Source organism: Stegostoma tigrinum, chromosome 1 (assembly GCF_030684315.1).
Source record: "Stegostoma tigrinum isolate sSteTig4 chromosome 1, sSteTig4.hap1, whole genome shotgun sequence".
NCBI classification, from domain to species: Eukaryota; Metazoa; Chordata; class Chondrichthyes; order Orectolobiformes; family Stegostomatidae; genus Stegostoma; species Stegostoma tigrinum.
The window spans coordinates 114313002-114330462 of record NC_081354.1 but is presented as its reverse complement, the minus strand read 5'-3'; the positions used below and the strand labels follow the sequence as shown (position 1 = coordinate 114330462).

General features: G+C 38.4%; 1 protein-coding gene across 2 annotated transcripts in view; it reads left to right on the top strand.

Annotated features, from left to right (window-relative positions):
- The window catches only part of LOC125451920 (CCR4-NOT transcription complex subunit 7), a 45006-nt gene that overhangs the window by 9177 nt on the left and 18368 nt on the right, over positions 1-17461 (top strand). For both annotated transcript variants that reach the window (XM_048529672.2, XM_048529680.2), the window contains exons 3-4: positions 8212-8405; positions 10310-10471. In XM_048529672.2, coding sequence (XP_048385629.1) covers positions 8212-8405; positions 10310-10471 — 356 coding nt within the window. The remainder of the gene's footprint in view (positions 1-8211; positions 8406-10309; positions 10472-17461) is intronic.

Sequence of the window (17461 nt, the reverse complement as noted above, 5' to 3'; positions counted from 1 at the left end):
CCCACTGACCCCTCAGTCACCTGTTCCGCTTTATTTCCCAAAAGTAGATCCAGTTTTGCTCCTTCTCTACTCGGTACATCCACATCCTTGTCAGTGGTTTCCTTGAATGGTTGTTAGTGAACAGTCAAGCAATATCAAAAGAGTGCATGGATATTATATTCCTATCAATGATTAAGTGGAAAATATGCATAAAGCTCACTTAACCATTTGTCCAAGCCATGTTTTGCAGAATGCAAGTTAATCTTCATTATGCTTGAATTCTTCAGTACAATACCTCATTCCTTTTCTTATGCAATGAGTATGTTTGCAAATGTCTAATATTATACTGTTTCAGTGCACATGTAACCATTATGTCCAGTAGATGTGCAGCCGTTATAGTCTTCTGCATATGTGCATTGTTGCTAAAATAGCATGAGTCAGTACTCATGACAGAGCCTGTAGTTTGCAGGCTGCCTGTATTAGCTAGGGCTTCAAGCAGTCCAACAAGATCACCATTCATGGCCTGTAGTTGATTAATGCAGTGATTAAAGTCAAAATAAATGGAGACTTTTCATTATAAATTGAAATGAGTCACAATGAATTTTAGTCATTTTTTGACAGCCCTAATCAAGTGTAGGTTGTCATCTGCTTCTCTTGTTAGGTGTCTTACTTCACAGTCAGAATGTGATTCATTGGCTGAAGGGTCTTGCTGTGCTGTATGACACTGACTCTGTGTCCTACTTAGAGACTTTTTCTAAAAAAAACTAGGTTGATACTCTAATATGGAATTGAGGGAGTACAGCAATATTGGAGATGCTACCTTTTTGATTAGATATTAAACCAGGGCCTTATCTGTACATCCAAACAGAGACGAATGATCCTATGTCTCCAATTTGAAGAATACTAGCATTATCTCTGGTGTCCTCCCTCAATCAATATCACACAAATAAGTGATCTGATCATTATCATGTTGCAGATTATGGGATCTTGATTTGCACTATGAACTACTGTGTTTTCTACATTACAAGAATGCCAACACATCAGAAATACTTCGGTGGTTGTCAACCACATTGGGATAATTTGGGTTTGTGGAATGTTATTTCCAAAGGCAATGCTTTGGTCCATGACTTCTAGAGTTTAGCTAATACCATGGCAAATACAAATATTAGCTGCTTTAAATATTAGAAGTTTAACCTAAACTAATATTAGATTTTCCACATCAAATGTGTACTAAATGTAAACATGAAATGCATTTATGGTGAAATTGTATTTATTATATTACTTTATTTACCTCCTGTCCTTTTGAAGTAATATGTTCTAGACCGTTTTTACAATGTTTCGAGTTAATCCTTGGAAGAAGATTATAAGGAAGGAAAGGCAGCATTTGGAATCTGTTAAAAACTCTGCCGGAATATGATCCCAGAACTTGAAGATATGCATAATCATAATAAACCTATTAATGTACTGACTGAAATGTTTATGATTTGCACACTCTAATTTTAAAATGTCATGTGTGCCACTTCAACAGAAGAATAAAGAATCGTGGTTTAATTAACCCCCTTTACTTTGATTAATTCTTCAATGCTGTAGGGTTCCTATTTTACTATTGTTATTTATATACTATAGACGTGATTTGATTTGATTTATTGTTGTCACATTTACAGAAGTAGTGAAAAGAGTTGTTCTGTATGCTGAACGGGCAAATCGTACCATACAAAGTACTTCAGGTAGAAAAGCAGAGGGTAGAGTAGAGTGTTAAAGTCACAGAGAAGGTGCAGAGAGCGAGAGAGAAAGAGATGTGTTTACATACAAATTTCAGTATCGATGTACCTAATAGCTAAGATATTTTTAGCTGAAAGGAGTTGATGGTTCACTTAAGACTGGATGTTGGACAAGGTGGTAAAAGGGAAGCAGTGGCATAGTTGAGAGAGCTGATAAAGCTGAGCTGCAACCAGAATATGTGTGCACACTGACCTGTGTCAAGAAGCAGCATGTAGATGTGGAAGAGCCAGTGGGTGTGGATAGACCTTTGAGAAACGAGAAGTGTAATGGCTCAGGTGAACTTAAAAAAAAAATCCATTACCATAGATTCTGTATTAGTAAGAATTGAACCAAATAAAGCAGATCACTGAGTTGGACATGGAACAAAGGCACTGGAGCAGATGGTCTGATAGACCTTGGAATCATAAAATAATATGAACAGAAACTCCTAGTCATATTGCCTGTCCTGGGTGTTGTGCAGAGCTATCTAGTAAATCCCACTCCCCTCTTTCTCCATATCCCTTCAATTGGTTATTCAATTCTTTTCTGAATGTTACTCTTGAATCTGTTTCTGTCATGCTTTTGTAAAGCCACAGAAGAGGCCATCTGCTGGTTGTGCCAATGCAAAAGCAATTCAGCTAGTTCAACTCCTTTGCCCTATCCCTATAACCCTGCATTATTTTTCCCTTCAGGTAATTATCCAACTCCAGCTTGAAAACCACAACTGAATCCATCTCCACTACACTGTCAGACAAAGTGTCCCAGATCCTTACTAGACACTGCAAAAGTAGTCTTTTTTCATATTGCCATTGGTTCTTTAGTTTTCAAGTTTGATAAATAGAAATAGTTTCTCTTTATCTGCTCTGTTTAGACCCCTCATTGGTGTTGAATGCCTTCATTACATCTCCTTTCAACCTTCTCTTAAAAGAATAATCCCAGTTTCTCTTATATATCCACAGGATCAAAATATCCCACCCTTGGAACTGTTTCAGTAATTTTTTTTTGCATCCTGTCTAAAATTTTCACATTTTCTCAAGTATAGCACCAGGATTGAACACAATTAGGTTTAATCTGTGTTTTAGCAAAGTTTAGCACAATCTTTTTGCGCTTGCTGTATCAAAGAATGTACTAGCTTTAAACCAGTCATTTCAATCGGTCCTTCCACCTTCAAGAATTTGTGTACATATGCCCCATTTCCTCAGTTTTTACACTCCATTTAAGATTTAATGCATATTGCCTCTCCTCTTTCTTCCTATCATCTTGTAATAAGCTGTAGAATTGATCTGCCCCTTGAGCTAAGATGGGGCATTAGAACAATGTTAGAAAACCAAAGATAGTATAAAGATGCTTATGCCATTCAGTATTTCCACACTCCAAAACAACCCTGTCATTCAACTTTATAATTAAACCATTTTTCTTCAACCTCTGCTGACCTTCAACCCACCCCTTGCTAAGCAAGTGAAACCATGGCCTCCATCCTCCAAAGTAGCCATTATTCACTTTCATTCTTGTACCACATCCCATTCATGGTCTCTTCCAAATTTATCTTCTCGACGCCCTATCACAACTAAACTGCTTTTCTTCATGATCCCGATGTTGAACTGCCATTTATAAATTGCTTCATCTACATAGACACTATCTCTCCCCATCAAAACCAATATCACTGGAAAAGCTGGTCAGAAATCCACCACATACCTACATTTTTCTTTTGACCTTGAAAGCTAATATTTCATCACCAATATTTTACTTTTCCAAGGTTTGAAGCATTTATTGCCTTGTTTAAGTCAGTTTACTCAGGTTTCTACCTGCCTCAAACCAATGAAGTAACACTACACAAAATCACAAGTAACATTCCCCATGACTGTAATCATTGTGCATTTTGTGTTGCATATTGGCCATATTTACATCTGATAAATGTGAGAAATATTATTCAAGTATTGATGGTATTTAGCTTTGTATTTCATGAATTTATGGCAATGATCATTGTAAAGGCATATTTTGTTTAGAAGGAGAAATGTTGGCAAAAACATTATACTTAACAGAATTGTGTGGGGTTCCATGTAACTTTGGCTAGTACATTGTGTTTTGTTTGAAAGTTGTAATATTTTTCCACATATAAAATAAAATGGTTAGCTCAAAATACACTGCTTTAAAAATGCAAACAGAGAAGTTTTGTTTCTTTTGCATAGGTGTTTGTGTTGGAGAGCAATCTAACTTCAAATCATGGTCAAAATTCTTCAGTACGACACAGAAGAGCACATGGTGTTGGGGGCTGTAGTGTACTGGCATAGATAGAGAATTGCCTAACTGGTAGAAGACAGAGTTTGGATAAAGTTGATAGTTACAGGTGGCAGTCTGTAACTAGTGGAGTACCTCAGGGATCAGAGCTGGAGCCACAGTTATTTGCAAAGTATATGAGTGACTTTCATGGAAGTGAATGCGCTGTTGCTGAGTTTGCCAATTTTTTTTTAGAAAGTGGAAAACCAAGTAATAAGGATGGCACTGAGTCTGCAGGGGGATGCAGACAAGTTGAGTGGGCTTAAAAACTTGGCAGATAGAATATAATGCAGGAAAATATGAGGTTATCACGTTGGCAGGAAGAATAGAAGAGCTAAATATTACTTAAAAGGGTAAAGAATGCAGAAAGCTGCAGGATAAAGATATTTCGAGTCCTAGTGCACAAATCGAAAGGCGAGCATCCAATATTAGTAATATAGAAGGAAAAGGAAATGGAGTACAAAATAGGGAGGTCCTATGAATGATGAAATCTCGTAGTTAAAAACAGCATGTTAAAACACTACAAAGCACTGATTAGATTACTGCTGAAATACTGTAAACAATTTTTGCTGTCCTATCTAAGGAGATGCACTGACATTTGAGGCAGTTCAGAGAAGGCTCGCTGATTCCGGATATGGAGGGCTTTCTTGCAAGAAGAGATTGAATTGGTTGGTTTGGTACTCATTGGAGTTACAAAGAATGAGAATAAATCTTGTGGCATAAGTAAGATTTTTAGGGGACTTGACAGGGTAGATATGGAAAATTGTTTCTTGTGGCATAATCTGGGATTGGAGGGCATAAATCTCAAAATAAGGAGTCATCATTTAAGACGTAGATGAAGATGGATTGTTTTGAGGGTTTTACCGTAGAGGCCTGTTAAGGCTAGGTCATTAAATAAAAGTTGATGCTCATACACAGACTTATAATCTTAAGAGAATTGAGTATTATTGTGAAAAAGCAGGAAAATGGAGTTTGGGATTATCATTTATCAGCTGTGGTTTCACTAGTGGACCTGAAGGGCCTGCCTCTACTTTTATAATTACTGGTTCAAGCCCTACATAACACAGAGAAAGATGAGCAAAATTGCTTTCGGATAATCATCTCTGTGCCAAGACGTTATTGCAGGAATTTCTCAAGGTCCTGTCCTAAATCTGAATGTAGGCAGCTGCTTCAGTGCTGACCACACTTGCCATATAATGCCTATCTTCCTTTGATATTATCGTGGTTGAATCTGCCAGTCTTAGCTTCCTAGAGGATGCAATTGACCAGAAATACAGCTGGACCAGTCACGCATATACACTGCAGTTGCAAGAACAGTTTAGACATTGTGAATTCTGCAGCAAGAAATTCCCCTCCTTGCTCCCTGAAGCCTGCAAGGAGTGAATCCTTGAGTATTGCAATACCCTCTATTTGCCTGGAAGATTGCAGCACCAGCAACACCTCAAGAAGCTCAGCAGCACCCAGACAAAGCAATATGCTTGATTGACATACCATCCACCTTAACATTCACTCTGTACAATTTTAACAAAACCGTACCATCTACAAGTTCAAGATGCACTGCAGTATGATGTGATGGAGATTTGATAATGTCACTGGACTAGTAATCCAAAATCCAAGACCAGTGATCTAGGGACATAGGTTTGATTCCTACCATGGCAACTGGTCAAATTTGAATTAATTAAAAATTGGGAATAAAAAGCTGATCTGGCAACCATTGTTGATTGTCGTAAAAACCAGTCTGGTTAACTCGAGTGCTTTTCAGATAATAAATGCTTGATTAGCCAGCAACACCCATATCCCATGAACAATTCTCTTTTAAACTCTCTAAAGTTCCTTCAAAATCGTCTTTCAAACCTGAGACATCGAAGGACAAGGAGCACATTTCTCTTAAAGGAACATGAAACATTATAACATTGGATAACTTCTCTTTATTAAAAGTTACATTTGAAAAGCATTTCTTATGCAGTCATCAAACAATAACTGCAGGAATGGATTGACTACAGTCATGTGGATCAAGAAGATTCCAGTCATGCAATAGTTCGTGTGACAAAAAACAGGAAAATTGTGCAACTTTATTGACCGACTTCCTTCATTTTTAACACAAATAATGTTGGAACAGATTATTTCTGTTTTGGGAGCTAACAAAACTAAGCTTATTTCTAGAAATACATCATCAAGGTCAGCATTCAACTGTTATTAACCAGTCTATAGATTTTGTTTCAACAAAGGTTTTACCTTCCTCCATTTGATGAGCATTGGCATTGGAGCTCAGCTGATCTCTTCAATGCAGCAGGAAATGTCTGCATCAGGAACTTCCAGGCTTTCACAGCATGTCCCAGATACAGCAATGCATTTAAACCTAACTCTGAAATAGTCCCTTTGATTACACAATCAGTTTAACATAGTGTTAACACAGGCTTTCAGTGTCATTCCAAAATTGTGAAATTTTTAAGTTCCTATATACATCAAAGGTGTGGAAGAGTTATTTGGGTATTTCAGAATAACTTATTGTGTACTAACAATAGTTGTGAATTTCACCGAAGGACTGTAGTATAAGTCTGATTCAAAACCATGCATGCTAGCTGCCAAGGCTTGAACCAACCAAGAATTTAATGACAAGTTTAATTTGTTCATTGAGGATGATTTTTAAAGTTGTTTTTTTGAACTTTGACAATGGCAGACTTGTTATAGATTTCCTACTTAATGAAATATGCTGTGGTTGGTTTGCATGCCAAGCTGGTTCATTAGTTTGCAGGCGTTTCATTGCCCTGCAGGGTAACATCATCAGTGCAGCCTCAGATGAAGCATTATTGTATTTTCCTGCTTGCTATTTAAACTTTGGGGTTCATCGGAGTTGGTTACTTCATTTACAGTTTTTCTATGCACAGTTGTGTATATAGCGTCTAATTGAGTGTGTTTATTGATGGCCGCCTTGGTGGAGAACTCTGCTTCTAGAAATTTCCTGCTTGTCCGTGTTTGGCTTGTCCTAGGATCCTGACATTGTCCCAATTGAACTGATGGTTCTCCTTGTCTGTATATATGGAAACAAGTGAGTATTGGTCATGTCATTTTGTTGCTAGTTGGTGTTCACGTATTCACATATACAGTACACCCCATACACTTGACATGTTACCGTACATCAAGAACGTACCTGAACTGACCACAAGACTCCTACAGCCACTGGGCATCAGAGTGGTACACAGACCTACATCAACCCTATGCCGACTGCTAACAAGAACCAAAGACCCCTTATCCACTACGGACAGAACCAAAGTAATGTACAAGATACCACGCAAGACTGCGAAAAACATTACATTGGACGGACAGGAAGAAAACGAGAATACATGAGCCCCAACTAGCAACAAAAAGAAGTGACCAATACTCACTTGTCTCCATAGATACAGACAAGGAGAACCACCTGTTCGATTGGGACAATGTTAGGGTCCGAGGACAAGCCAAACAGGCATGCACGTGAATTTCTAGAAGGCCATCAATAAACAAGTAGAATTAGACCCTATATATACACCACTTCAAAGAAAAACCATAAATGAAGTAATCAACTCCAGTGGACCCCAGAGTTTAAATAGCAAGCAGGAAAATACAACAAATACTCCATTGGAGGCTGCACTGATGATGTTACCCAGAAGGGTAATGAAATATCTGCAACCTAATGAACCAGCTCTGCGCGTGAACCAACCACAGCATCCACAACCTGAGCTAGAAATCTACTCAAGAACCTTGTGCAAACCTTTGTACAGTGTCTCTTGCTCGGTTATAGATTCCTTAAATTACTTAAGGAAACTGATAATCATTTGGTACAATCAGGTGAGCCTCCATTTAAAACAAAATACTGTAGATGCTAGATATTGGAAACAAAAACAAAGTGCTCGAAAAATTCTTGTATGGCAGGATCTACAGTAAGTTGATGCCGTAACTCTGTGTTTCTATAGCACTTTGTTTTTCTTAAATCTCCATATACGTTTCCATGGGAGAATAAAGCTTGTGTTGTCATTCCCTTGCTAGACAAATAACATGCAGTGATTTATTTTAATCATGTTAATTTCTGGACACCTTTTTCTAAACATAGTGCTTTGCTTATGGAGGGGTGAATTCAGTTATTTTCAGAGTTTTGACTAATTATTTTTCTGTTCAAAAGCATTTTTAAAAATTTATGATTTTTCAAAACTTTACCAGGACACAGAATTTCCAGGTGTTGTAGCGCGACCAATCGGAGAATTCCGAAGTAATGCAGACTATCAGTACCAACTATTGCGCTGTAATGTAGATTTGCTGAAGATCATACAGCTGGGGCTGACATTTGTAAATGAACAGGGCGAGTACCCTCCAGGCACCTCCACGTGGCAATTCAACTTCAAATTTAATCTTACGTAAGTGCACCTGAGCATCAGTTATTTGTTTGCTGCTTAGTTTGGTTTGTCCAACTGTTGAATACATTGTGTTGATGGTTTATTACTCTCTGACTAGTAGTACACATCCTGGTCTATGGCAGAACATCCTCTAAAATTTTCTAGTTAAAGATAATTCTGCATAGGAATATAAATTATTGTGTTCAGATTTATTTGAATTTCCTTGATCATCTGAAAGAAGGGATAGGAAGCAGAAGAACTCTCATTTGAGCTGAGTTTTGATTTGAAAGTTGGCATAGCTGATCCTCTGGTCAAGAACCGGCAGTGACTTAGATGCGATCACAGGGCTCTCAGTTTATTGAGAGAAGATCTTTAGGGTGGTTGTATAGGGTGCTGATCATTCTACATCACCTGGACTGGTTAGCAACATGAAGGAACCTTGCAAGCATAACACTTACGCTGTTGTACAATCACCCAGACAAAACGTTTCAATATTAATGAATTGTTAGTTTTTCTTTGTTATTAGAGTACAATGTACAAATGCATAATTACCATTCGAGATCAACTGCTGTAACATTAAATGTGTGAAGTTTTAAAATAATTTGAGTTAAGACCTGTAGACTTACCAGTTGCTTTCTGCTAAAAGTTCTGTTGGAACTTTCTTTTGAATGTTGATCATGCATTATCAAGGAAGACAGTAATGGAAAGATGCATCAGAATATCCTGTTACTTTCACTATATGAATTGTTCATAGGCAAAATGCTTTAGCCCACTTTGGATAGAATTCAAATAAGGCAACTTTTTTTTTTGCTTAAGTGTTATCTTCATGAATTCCCATCAACTGATGGAACATAAATGAATAGATTAAAGTTGTGGCTGACCAAAAGCAAATCTGATATCTTAATTTAAAATTCTTGGGAATATTTCACTTTGACCATAAAAATTTATTTCACAGCGAAACTTCGACTATCTCGGAGCACAACAGGATCTTGATCAGATGGGCCAATGGGTCGAGGAGTTGCACATTGAGTTTGATTTACATAAATGTGAGGTGTGCGTTTTGGTAAGGCAAACCAGGGCAGGACCTATCCATTAATGGTATGGCCCTGTAGAGTTTGCTGAACAAAGAGACCTAGGGATGCAAGTGTTTAGCTCTTTAAAAGTGGAGTTGTAGGTAGATAGAGTGGTGAAGAAGCCATTTGGCATGGTTGCCTTCGTTGGTCAGAACATGGAGTACAGGAGTTGCGATGTCATGTTGTGGGTGTACAGGAAATTGATGAGGCCTCTTTTGAATACTACGTACAATTCTGGCCGTCTTCTCGGGGAAAGGTTAAACTTGAGAGGGTGCAGAAAAAGTTAGAGGATTTTGATGGGATTGGAGAATTTGATTAAATGAAGAGAATGAATAGGTTGGGGATTTCTTCTGTGGTGTGTCTGAGACTGAGGGTGACCTTACAGAGGTTTACAAAATCATGAGGAGAATGGATTGGGGGATTGGCCAAGGTCTTTTGCCTATGTTGGGGCGTCCGTAACTAGAGGGCATAGGTTTAAAGTGAAAGGGGAAAGACTTATAAGGATCTGATGGGTAACATTTTCACGCAGAAGTTGCTACATGTATGAAATGAGCTGCTAAAGAAAGTGGTGGAGATGGGTACAATTACAACATTTAAAAGACATCTAGATGGGCACATGAATAGGTAGGGTTTAGAGGGATATGAAACAAATACTGGCAATGGGACTAGGTCATATTGGGATACCTTGGCATGGACAAGTCAGACTGATGGGTTTGTTTCTGTGTTGTGTGACTCTAAATCATGAATAATAAATAGATTTACAATTTTGTATGTTGTGTTGTAGGTTGTGTTCTCCCAAGTACATTTGTTTACATTTTCTTTTTCTTTACAAATATTTCCTGTTGATTTTAGAGAAGACATGTATGCTCAAGACTCAATAGAACTCCTTACGACTTCCGGCATCCAGTTTAAAAAACATGAGGAGGAAGGGATTGATACAATGTACTTTGCAGAAGTTCTTATGACATCCGGTGTAGTATTATGCGAAGGTGTCAAGTGGCTCTCATTCCATAGGTAAGCGACATGTACCTATTATTCATTAATGAAGATTTCTACTCCAAAACATTCGGAATGTTAAAAATATGACTTCAGCTTAGAGCTTTATGGCACAAGAGAGACAAACTTCATAGAACCAAATGGGCTTTTCAACAGCCTTTTTCTAATAAATGGCAATGGATAATTTATCTCTTTGTACTTTGTTTATGAGATCACATAATCAGAATCCACCATTTACAAAATATGGTGCAGGATACATGGGAATCCACATTTATAAATTTTTGAAGATGACAAGACAAGTTGGCGAGGCTATTTATAAAAATAAAGATACTGGGTTTTACTGATAGCTCCCTCAAAGTTGCCGCCCAGGTGGATAAGGTTGTTAAGAAAGCATATGGTGTTTTGGCTTTCATTAACAGGGGTTCGAGTTTAAGAGCCGCGAGGTTATGCTGCAGCTCGACAAAACCCTGGTGAGACCACATTTGGAATATTGTGTCCAGTTCTGGTCGCCCTATTATAGGAAAGATGTTTATCAGGATGCTGCCTGGACTGGAGGGCTTGTCTTATGAGGAGAGGTTGACTGAGCTCGGACTTTTCTCTCTGGAGAGAAGGTGTTCTTGCCAATTCCTTCTTTGTGACCATCAGCTGTCTTCATGACAAACTGGTCGAATTGTACCACATTAAAAGTCTACGGAGAAACTAACTCAATTCAACAAACTAAGAGTCCCTTACCCCATTACATTCGTGTATTGCCTTGCTCTTATTCCCATTTGTTTATTTCCAAATGTATTTAGTTGCTGTTTGACCAAGTGAAACTGTCGACTAAAAATCTGGGTTTGATTTATACCCTGTAATTATTATGCTGGTCGTCATGTCCTACAAAGGCTTTAATTTAAAAAGAGATGTTTTCTTTTGCAGGATTAACTAGTGTTCTTGCAGCTACAGATCAGTACTACAGTTCTCTCAAATCTGAGATCAACACACATTGGCACGTTCCCAATGAACTTATCCCATTAATCAGGTGATTACTTCATATAAAAAAACACCAGTGATGCAAGTGTCAGTCCCAGGTCATAAGACCAGTAATGACCATGTTAGAATTGCTGTGTAATTGTGCAACTGTTAATTAGTGATTTGAAGAATGATACTTCCCTATAAATTTTTGATAACGCCTGCCAGAACAGTTTTGAAACCCTCCAAGCCAATAGCAGATTTATACAATGCCTTCAGTCCTTTCCGAACAGAACCATCTCCAAATATTTTCTGATCATTTTAGAACCTGAATTCTGAAATTTTCAGTGAAAGACATGAACAGAGGGTACCTTGTTAACATGTGTCAGCATGTGGATTATTGAAGTAATCTTATGCTTTTGTTTTTGTCAGACATTTAAACCTATGTCATGACTTGCAGGCTGAAACACAATTAAGCTTTATCTTGGCCGCAGAATTCGTCAAACTGTTACGTTATGAGACAATTAATCATATGGTGTTAAAGGACCTCAGCATCATCTTAGCAATGTCAAACTTGGCATCATATCATGTAAAGCTTCTGTCTTTATAAAATAAGATGTATCATCCAACTTATTTTGAACAGTGACACACACATTTCACTTGAATACGCTCTTATGTCAAGAACTACTAAGTTTCAACAATTAAGTAGAGACTGAATTCATTTTAATTACTGAATTTTCATACTATCATAGCAATAACTTTGATACAGTTAGTATTCTTAAAAGACTAAACTGTAGCAATGTGATTTGGGAGAATAATGTATCAACGTAGCCAATTCTGAATTTCTACAAGTGGACCATTTGGCAAACGTTAACAGTCAATGCATAGGAAATGAATGGAGAGCGTGTGAAAGACACTTTGGTGTCTAAAAGGCATTATTAGAAAGAATATAAAACATGGAGCCATCTCATGCTAACTCTGCCGTTGAAAACAGTCATAGTTGAATTACTGCCTTAGCTCAACATTTCCTTGTACTCCTTGATTTTCTGATATACCACAAGTCAGTCTGTCTCAGCCTGAAATACACATGGGCATTGACAGCCTTACAGGGAAGACTTCTCAAACTTCTCAACTCTGTCCTAAATGATCAGCCCTTGTTCTGAGACTCTCTCCCCATGTCCTAAACTCCCCAGCCATGACAAATGATAACTTGATGTTTTCTCCCTTCAATGAGAGAATTTCTTAACCATCTTAACTCCAGTTGAAATAGAATTATTTGGCTAGCTCTCAATGCCATCTAGCCAGAAGTCATGCTGTGACAATTTCTAGAACGTGTACATGTGTTTTCTCTTAGTTTTATTTGCGTGATAGCAGCTTGCAATATTGAATGTGATTTTGCTTAGTGTTGTTGTCAAAATCTGTTAATTGGCAAGCATTTATAATGGGGATGATGGAAAATTATTGCGAAATTAAGTTGATGCTTCGTAAATATCTTCAATACAACATAACATCCCTAGATCACGAATGCTATCAAATAAAATACTCGAATAAGCAAAATGAAAGGAGATAGTAGGTTGCATGACCATTGGCTTGATTAAAGAGATAAGAGATGGTTATTAACAATGTGAGAGAGGTTAAGAGGAGGTGTTTTGGGAGCGAATTCTAGGTGATTGTGCTTAGGCAGCTAAGGGTATCATCACTAATAATGGAGCAATTGAAATCAAGACGTCTCAATTAGAGAAATGCAGATTTCTAATAGTATTGTATATATTGGAGAAAATTAGAAATGTGAGGAAGAATCACTCTTGGAGTTAGATTACTTTTTGCAGCATGATAAAGAACTCTGTACCCCCAAGAAACATTCCTAAGATTAGAATTTGCAAATCTCATGTTACAGCAAAAGTTAATATGGATAACCTTGAATGAGCAGTGTGTAATGGACAGCCAGCACTTGTAAATATAATGTACTATTCAAGTTAGTCAGATTGTTATGCTCAGTTTTGTAATCTTTATCATCTTGAATACATGCAAATGAAGTGCTGATAATAGGCCATCAGGTGACTGACCTCCAGGTTTACGAACCAGCCTACAGGGTCATTTTTATTTCTGGGATGACTGCTAAGCCTAAACAACTCGTGCTTTTACTGTAAGTCAAAAGCATGGTCATTTCAACCGTTAATTTGGAAATATGAAAGAAGGTATGCACAAAGGTAGGCCATTCAGCCCCTGACCTTGTATTTCCAGTTAGTGAGGTCATGGTTGATCTGTACCCAATGCCCATATTCCTTTAATTCCTTTTATACCTTTGTCTAGCAAAAATAATAGATTTCAGCTTTAAAGTTGTGAACTGAGCTCTCCTCTGAGGGAAGAACTCTGCATTTCCATCACCTGTGAACAAATGTTTCCTAACGTCTCACTGGAATAGTCTGAGTTAAAGGTTGTGTCTCATCGTGGAGCTGAAAGAGTGTTTCTTTATCTATTTCATTGAGTTTTGTAGGACGTTGAAAGAAAATAATCAAATTATCCTTCAATCTTCCATAATCCAGCAGTTAGTCTTCTCTGAGATTCCAGTCATCAAAATTGCCATGTATATTGTTCAGGACAGAGCAAGTTGCCCTATATAGTAATTAACATTCCATTCTTAGGTGCTGGCTACCTGAAGGCTCCACCTTCTTTCCAGGGGAATGGAAGGACTGATATCATTCTACAAACCTGTAATACTTGCAGATAAGGCAACTGTATGCATCTGTGATGATTGTTGCGAACTGTAGTAATGTGACATCAAGATATTTTTATTCAACCTTGACTTGAACCCAGGTCATCTGGCCCAGAGGTACAAGTAATGTGACATTTATGTCTTAGTTATTTTAGTAGGTTTCAACTACAAAAAATACAATTTAGTTCGCTCTTAATTTCTGAGAGTGACCATGGTCAAGAGCAGTGGTGCAGGGTTTGGTTATCTTGTTATTACTGTACTAGACTGTTAATCTAGGAGTTTGGACTAATGATCTGAAGATATGTTTCAAGTCTCACCATGACCATAAAAGGGAGAAATCTGGAATTAGAAGCTAGCACTTTTATGGTCAACATTATAATCCAATTGACTTATGGTCCCATTTAGTTCACAAATGTATTTTCATAGAATTCCTACATTGTGGAAGCAGGCCATTTGGCCATCAAGTCCACACCAACCCTCCAGAGCGCTTCACACCCGGACCCACCCCCTACCCTCTCCCTGCATATCCCACCCTAAACACTATGGACAATTTCGCATAGGCAATCCAGCTAACCTGCGCATCTTTAGACTGTGGGAGGAAATGGGAGCGCCCAGAGGAAACCTACACAGACATGGGCAGACTGTGCAAACTCTACACAGTCACCCGAGGCTGGGATTGAACGCGGGTCTATGGTGCTGTGAGGCAGCAGTGCTAACCACTGAGCCACCATGCTGCCCATATGGCGTCCTTTACGGAGGAAAGGCCACAATCCTTACCCAGTTTGGTTTGTACATGATTCTAAATTCATCGCACTGTGGTTAAGGGCTCTGGTAAATGGTCAAGCATTGTCTTGTACAATGAAAATCAATAAGAATAAAACTAGGCAGATCGCGCCAACTCAGGCTCTGGGTACAACAAATGCACAAACAGCCCATCTGATTGCATAATGTCCTTCCCACTGACATTTCTGATAAAGTTGAGAGAGATGTCCTATAGAACAGTCAAGAAAATGCTTGCATAATAATACTTGGCAAAATTCTGCTCCTGTGCTTATCTTTAGTCTTTCTTATCGACTGTTGTAATTTTTCGCTGTCCTACCAATGTGTTCATCAAAGGTGGTGAGGCATTGTTAAACAGTCAGAAGGATGTGACCCTAGGGGTCCTCAACATTGGCTGCAGATCTAGATAGGTCTTGTGAAATCAAATCAAACTGGGATTAGTCCATGTCCTGCCAATTTATTGCATACTACCCTCCCTTAGCTGATGAATCAATGTTCCTTCATGTTAAGTAACACTTGGGAGGAAAAAAACAAAAGGTTGTGGTGGTATAGAATATACACTGGATTGACTACTTTAATGTTAATCAATAAGAGTGACTCACTAGTACTTCTGCTAAGTCCCAAAGAACATAGCTACTAGACTGGGCCTGCAACTCCTGGTTAAAGTACCAACAATAGTGAAATGTTCACCTGACCTCATTTTTCACTAATCTACGTATTGCAGATGCATTTTCTTCGGCAGTATTGCTGGGAATGTCCGTGACACTATCCTTGTAGGGACATAGTCCTGTATTATGTGTCACTGTCACCACGCTAAGTAGGACAGGATCAGAACAGAATTCATGGCTTACAACTGGATATTCATGAGGCACTCTGATTCACCAGCAAAACTGTATTCATCCATCAGCTATGACCTTGGAGCTAGTGTAGTCCTTACTTTTATTATTGACATCAAGTTGGGGGACTGAACCTTCATTCAGTGAAGTGTGTGGCAAAGTAACAGGAACAGCACTGGACCCATCTCAAAATGAGACTTTAAATTTGTGAAACTAGACTGCAGGGTTACACATCACCTAACCAGCTGAAACAATATAAAATAGAGAAAAGCAAACTATTTGCCCAATCAAAAGATCAGACCAGACTGCTGCATGCTTACTACAGTCATTCATGAGTGGGAAGATGATATGTTTCTTGACTTTTTGATGACAGAGCCCAACATGAGTGTAACGAGAAGTTTGAAATATTTGCAGCCATCTTCTGGAATCTTTCCATGAAAATGATCTGTCTCTGCCTCTTGAAGACACCAATGCAGATACAAATCTTAATTCAATTTGCTGTGTCTGGTATCTGGACTGTTAAGGAGTTGATGGATATGGGTAGTGGGATCAAGTGGATATGAGGCAGATAAACTATGAGTATATCAAATAGAAGAAGTATTTAGGATGACCGTATGCTCTACTCCACCCATTACACATGTTCTTGTATCGAGGAAAAGCCACAGGCCCCAACAACCTACCAGGCCAAGGTCTTTAGCTCCATAAGTAGTCATGCCTCTGGACAAGTTGCTTCAGGACAGCATCAGTTCTGGCATCTGCCTAATAAAGTGAGATATTGCCCAGGTATGATGTGACCACATAAAATAGGAAAATCCATCAATCGAGGAACTCGGGAACAGGAGTAGATCAATTAGCCCATTAAGCCTGGCAAATTACAACAGTATTAGGCAGGAGCTCATTAGGGTTGGCTGTTTGACGGTAAATGAACATCTGACCTGTGGGACTCTTTAAAGCCCAGTTGATCAGAGTTCAGGACCAGTACATTCCTGTGAGCATGAATGGTGAGGATGGCAATATTCGGGAACCTGGGATGACAAGAAATGTTGAAAGTTTAGTCAAAAAGAGAAAGGAAGCATATGTATGGTTTCGGAAACTGAAATCAGACAAGGCCCTTGAGGAATATAAAGGATGCTAGAATGAACTTTTAAAAAAAATTAGGAGGACTAGAGTCAGCCATGCTATGTCCTGGCAAATAGGATTAAGGAGAATCACAAGGCATTTTATATGTATATTAGGAGCAAGAGGGTAGCTAGTGAAAAGGTAGGTTCATTGAAGGTCAAAGGAGTGAATTTATGCATGTAGCTGGAAGTAGTAGGTGAGATCCTTAATGAATACTTTACGTCTGTATTCACCAAGGAGAAGAACAAAGGTGATAACATTAAGGAGGGGTATGTTGATATTCTAGCGCACGTTGATATTAAGGAGGTGGCAGTCCAGAATGGATAACTGCATACTTAGTTACATTGGACTCTATCTGCCGCAGTTCCGTCCTTTCACCCAGTCTATTAGTATCCCTTTGTAATTTTACGCTATCATCTACACTGTCACAATGTCACCTAAATTTGAATATATCACTTCCTATGCTATTATATAAATCATTAATAAATAATGTGAATAACTGAGGACGTAACACACATCCTGTGGGGGGACACTGGCTATATCCTGCCAATTTGAGATTTACTTATCATCCCTACCTTCTGTTGCCTGCTGCTCAACCAATTTCCC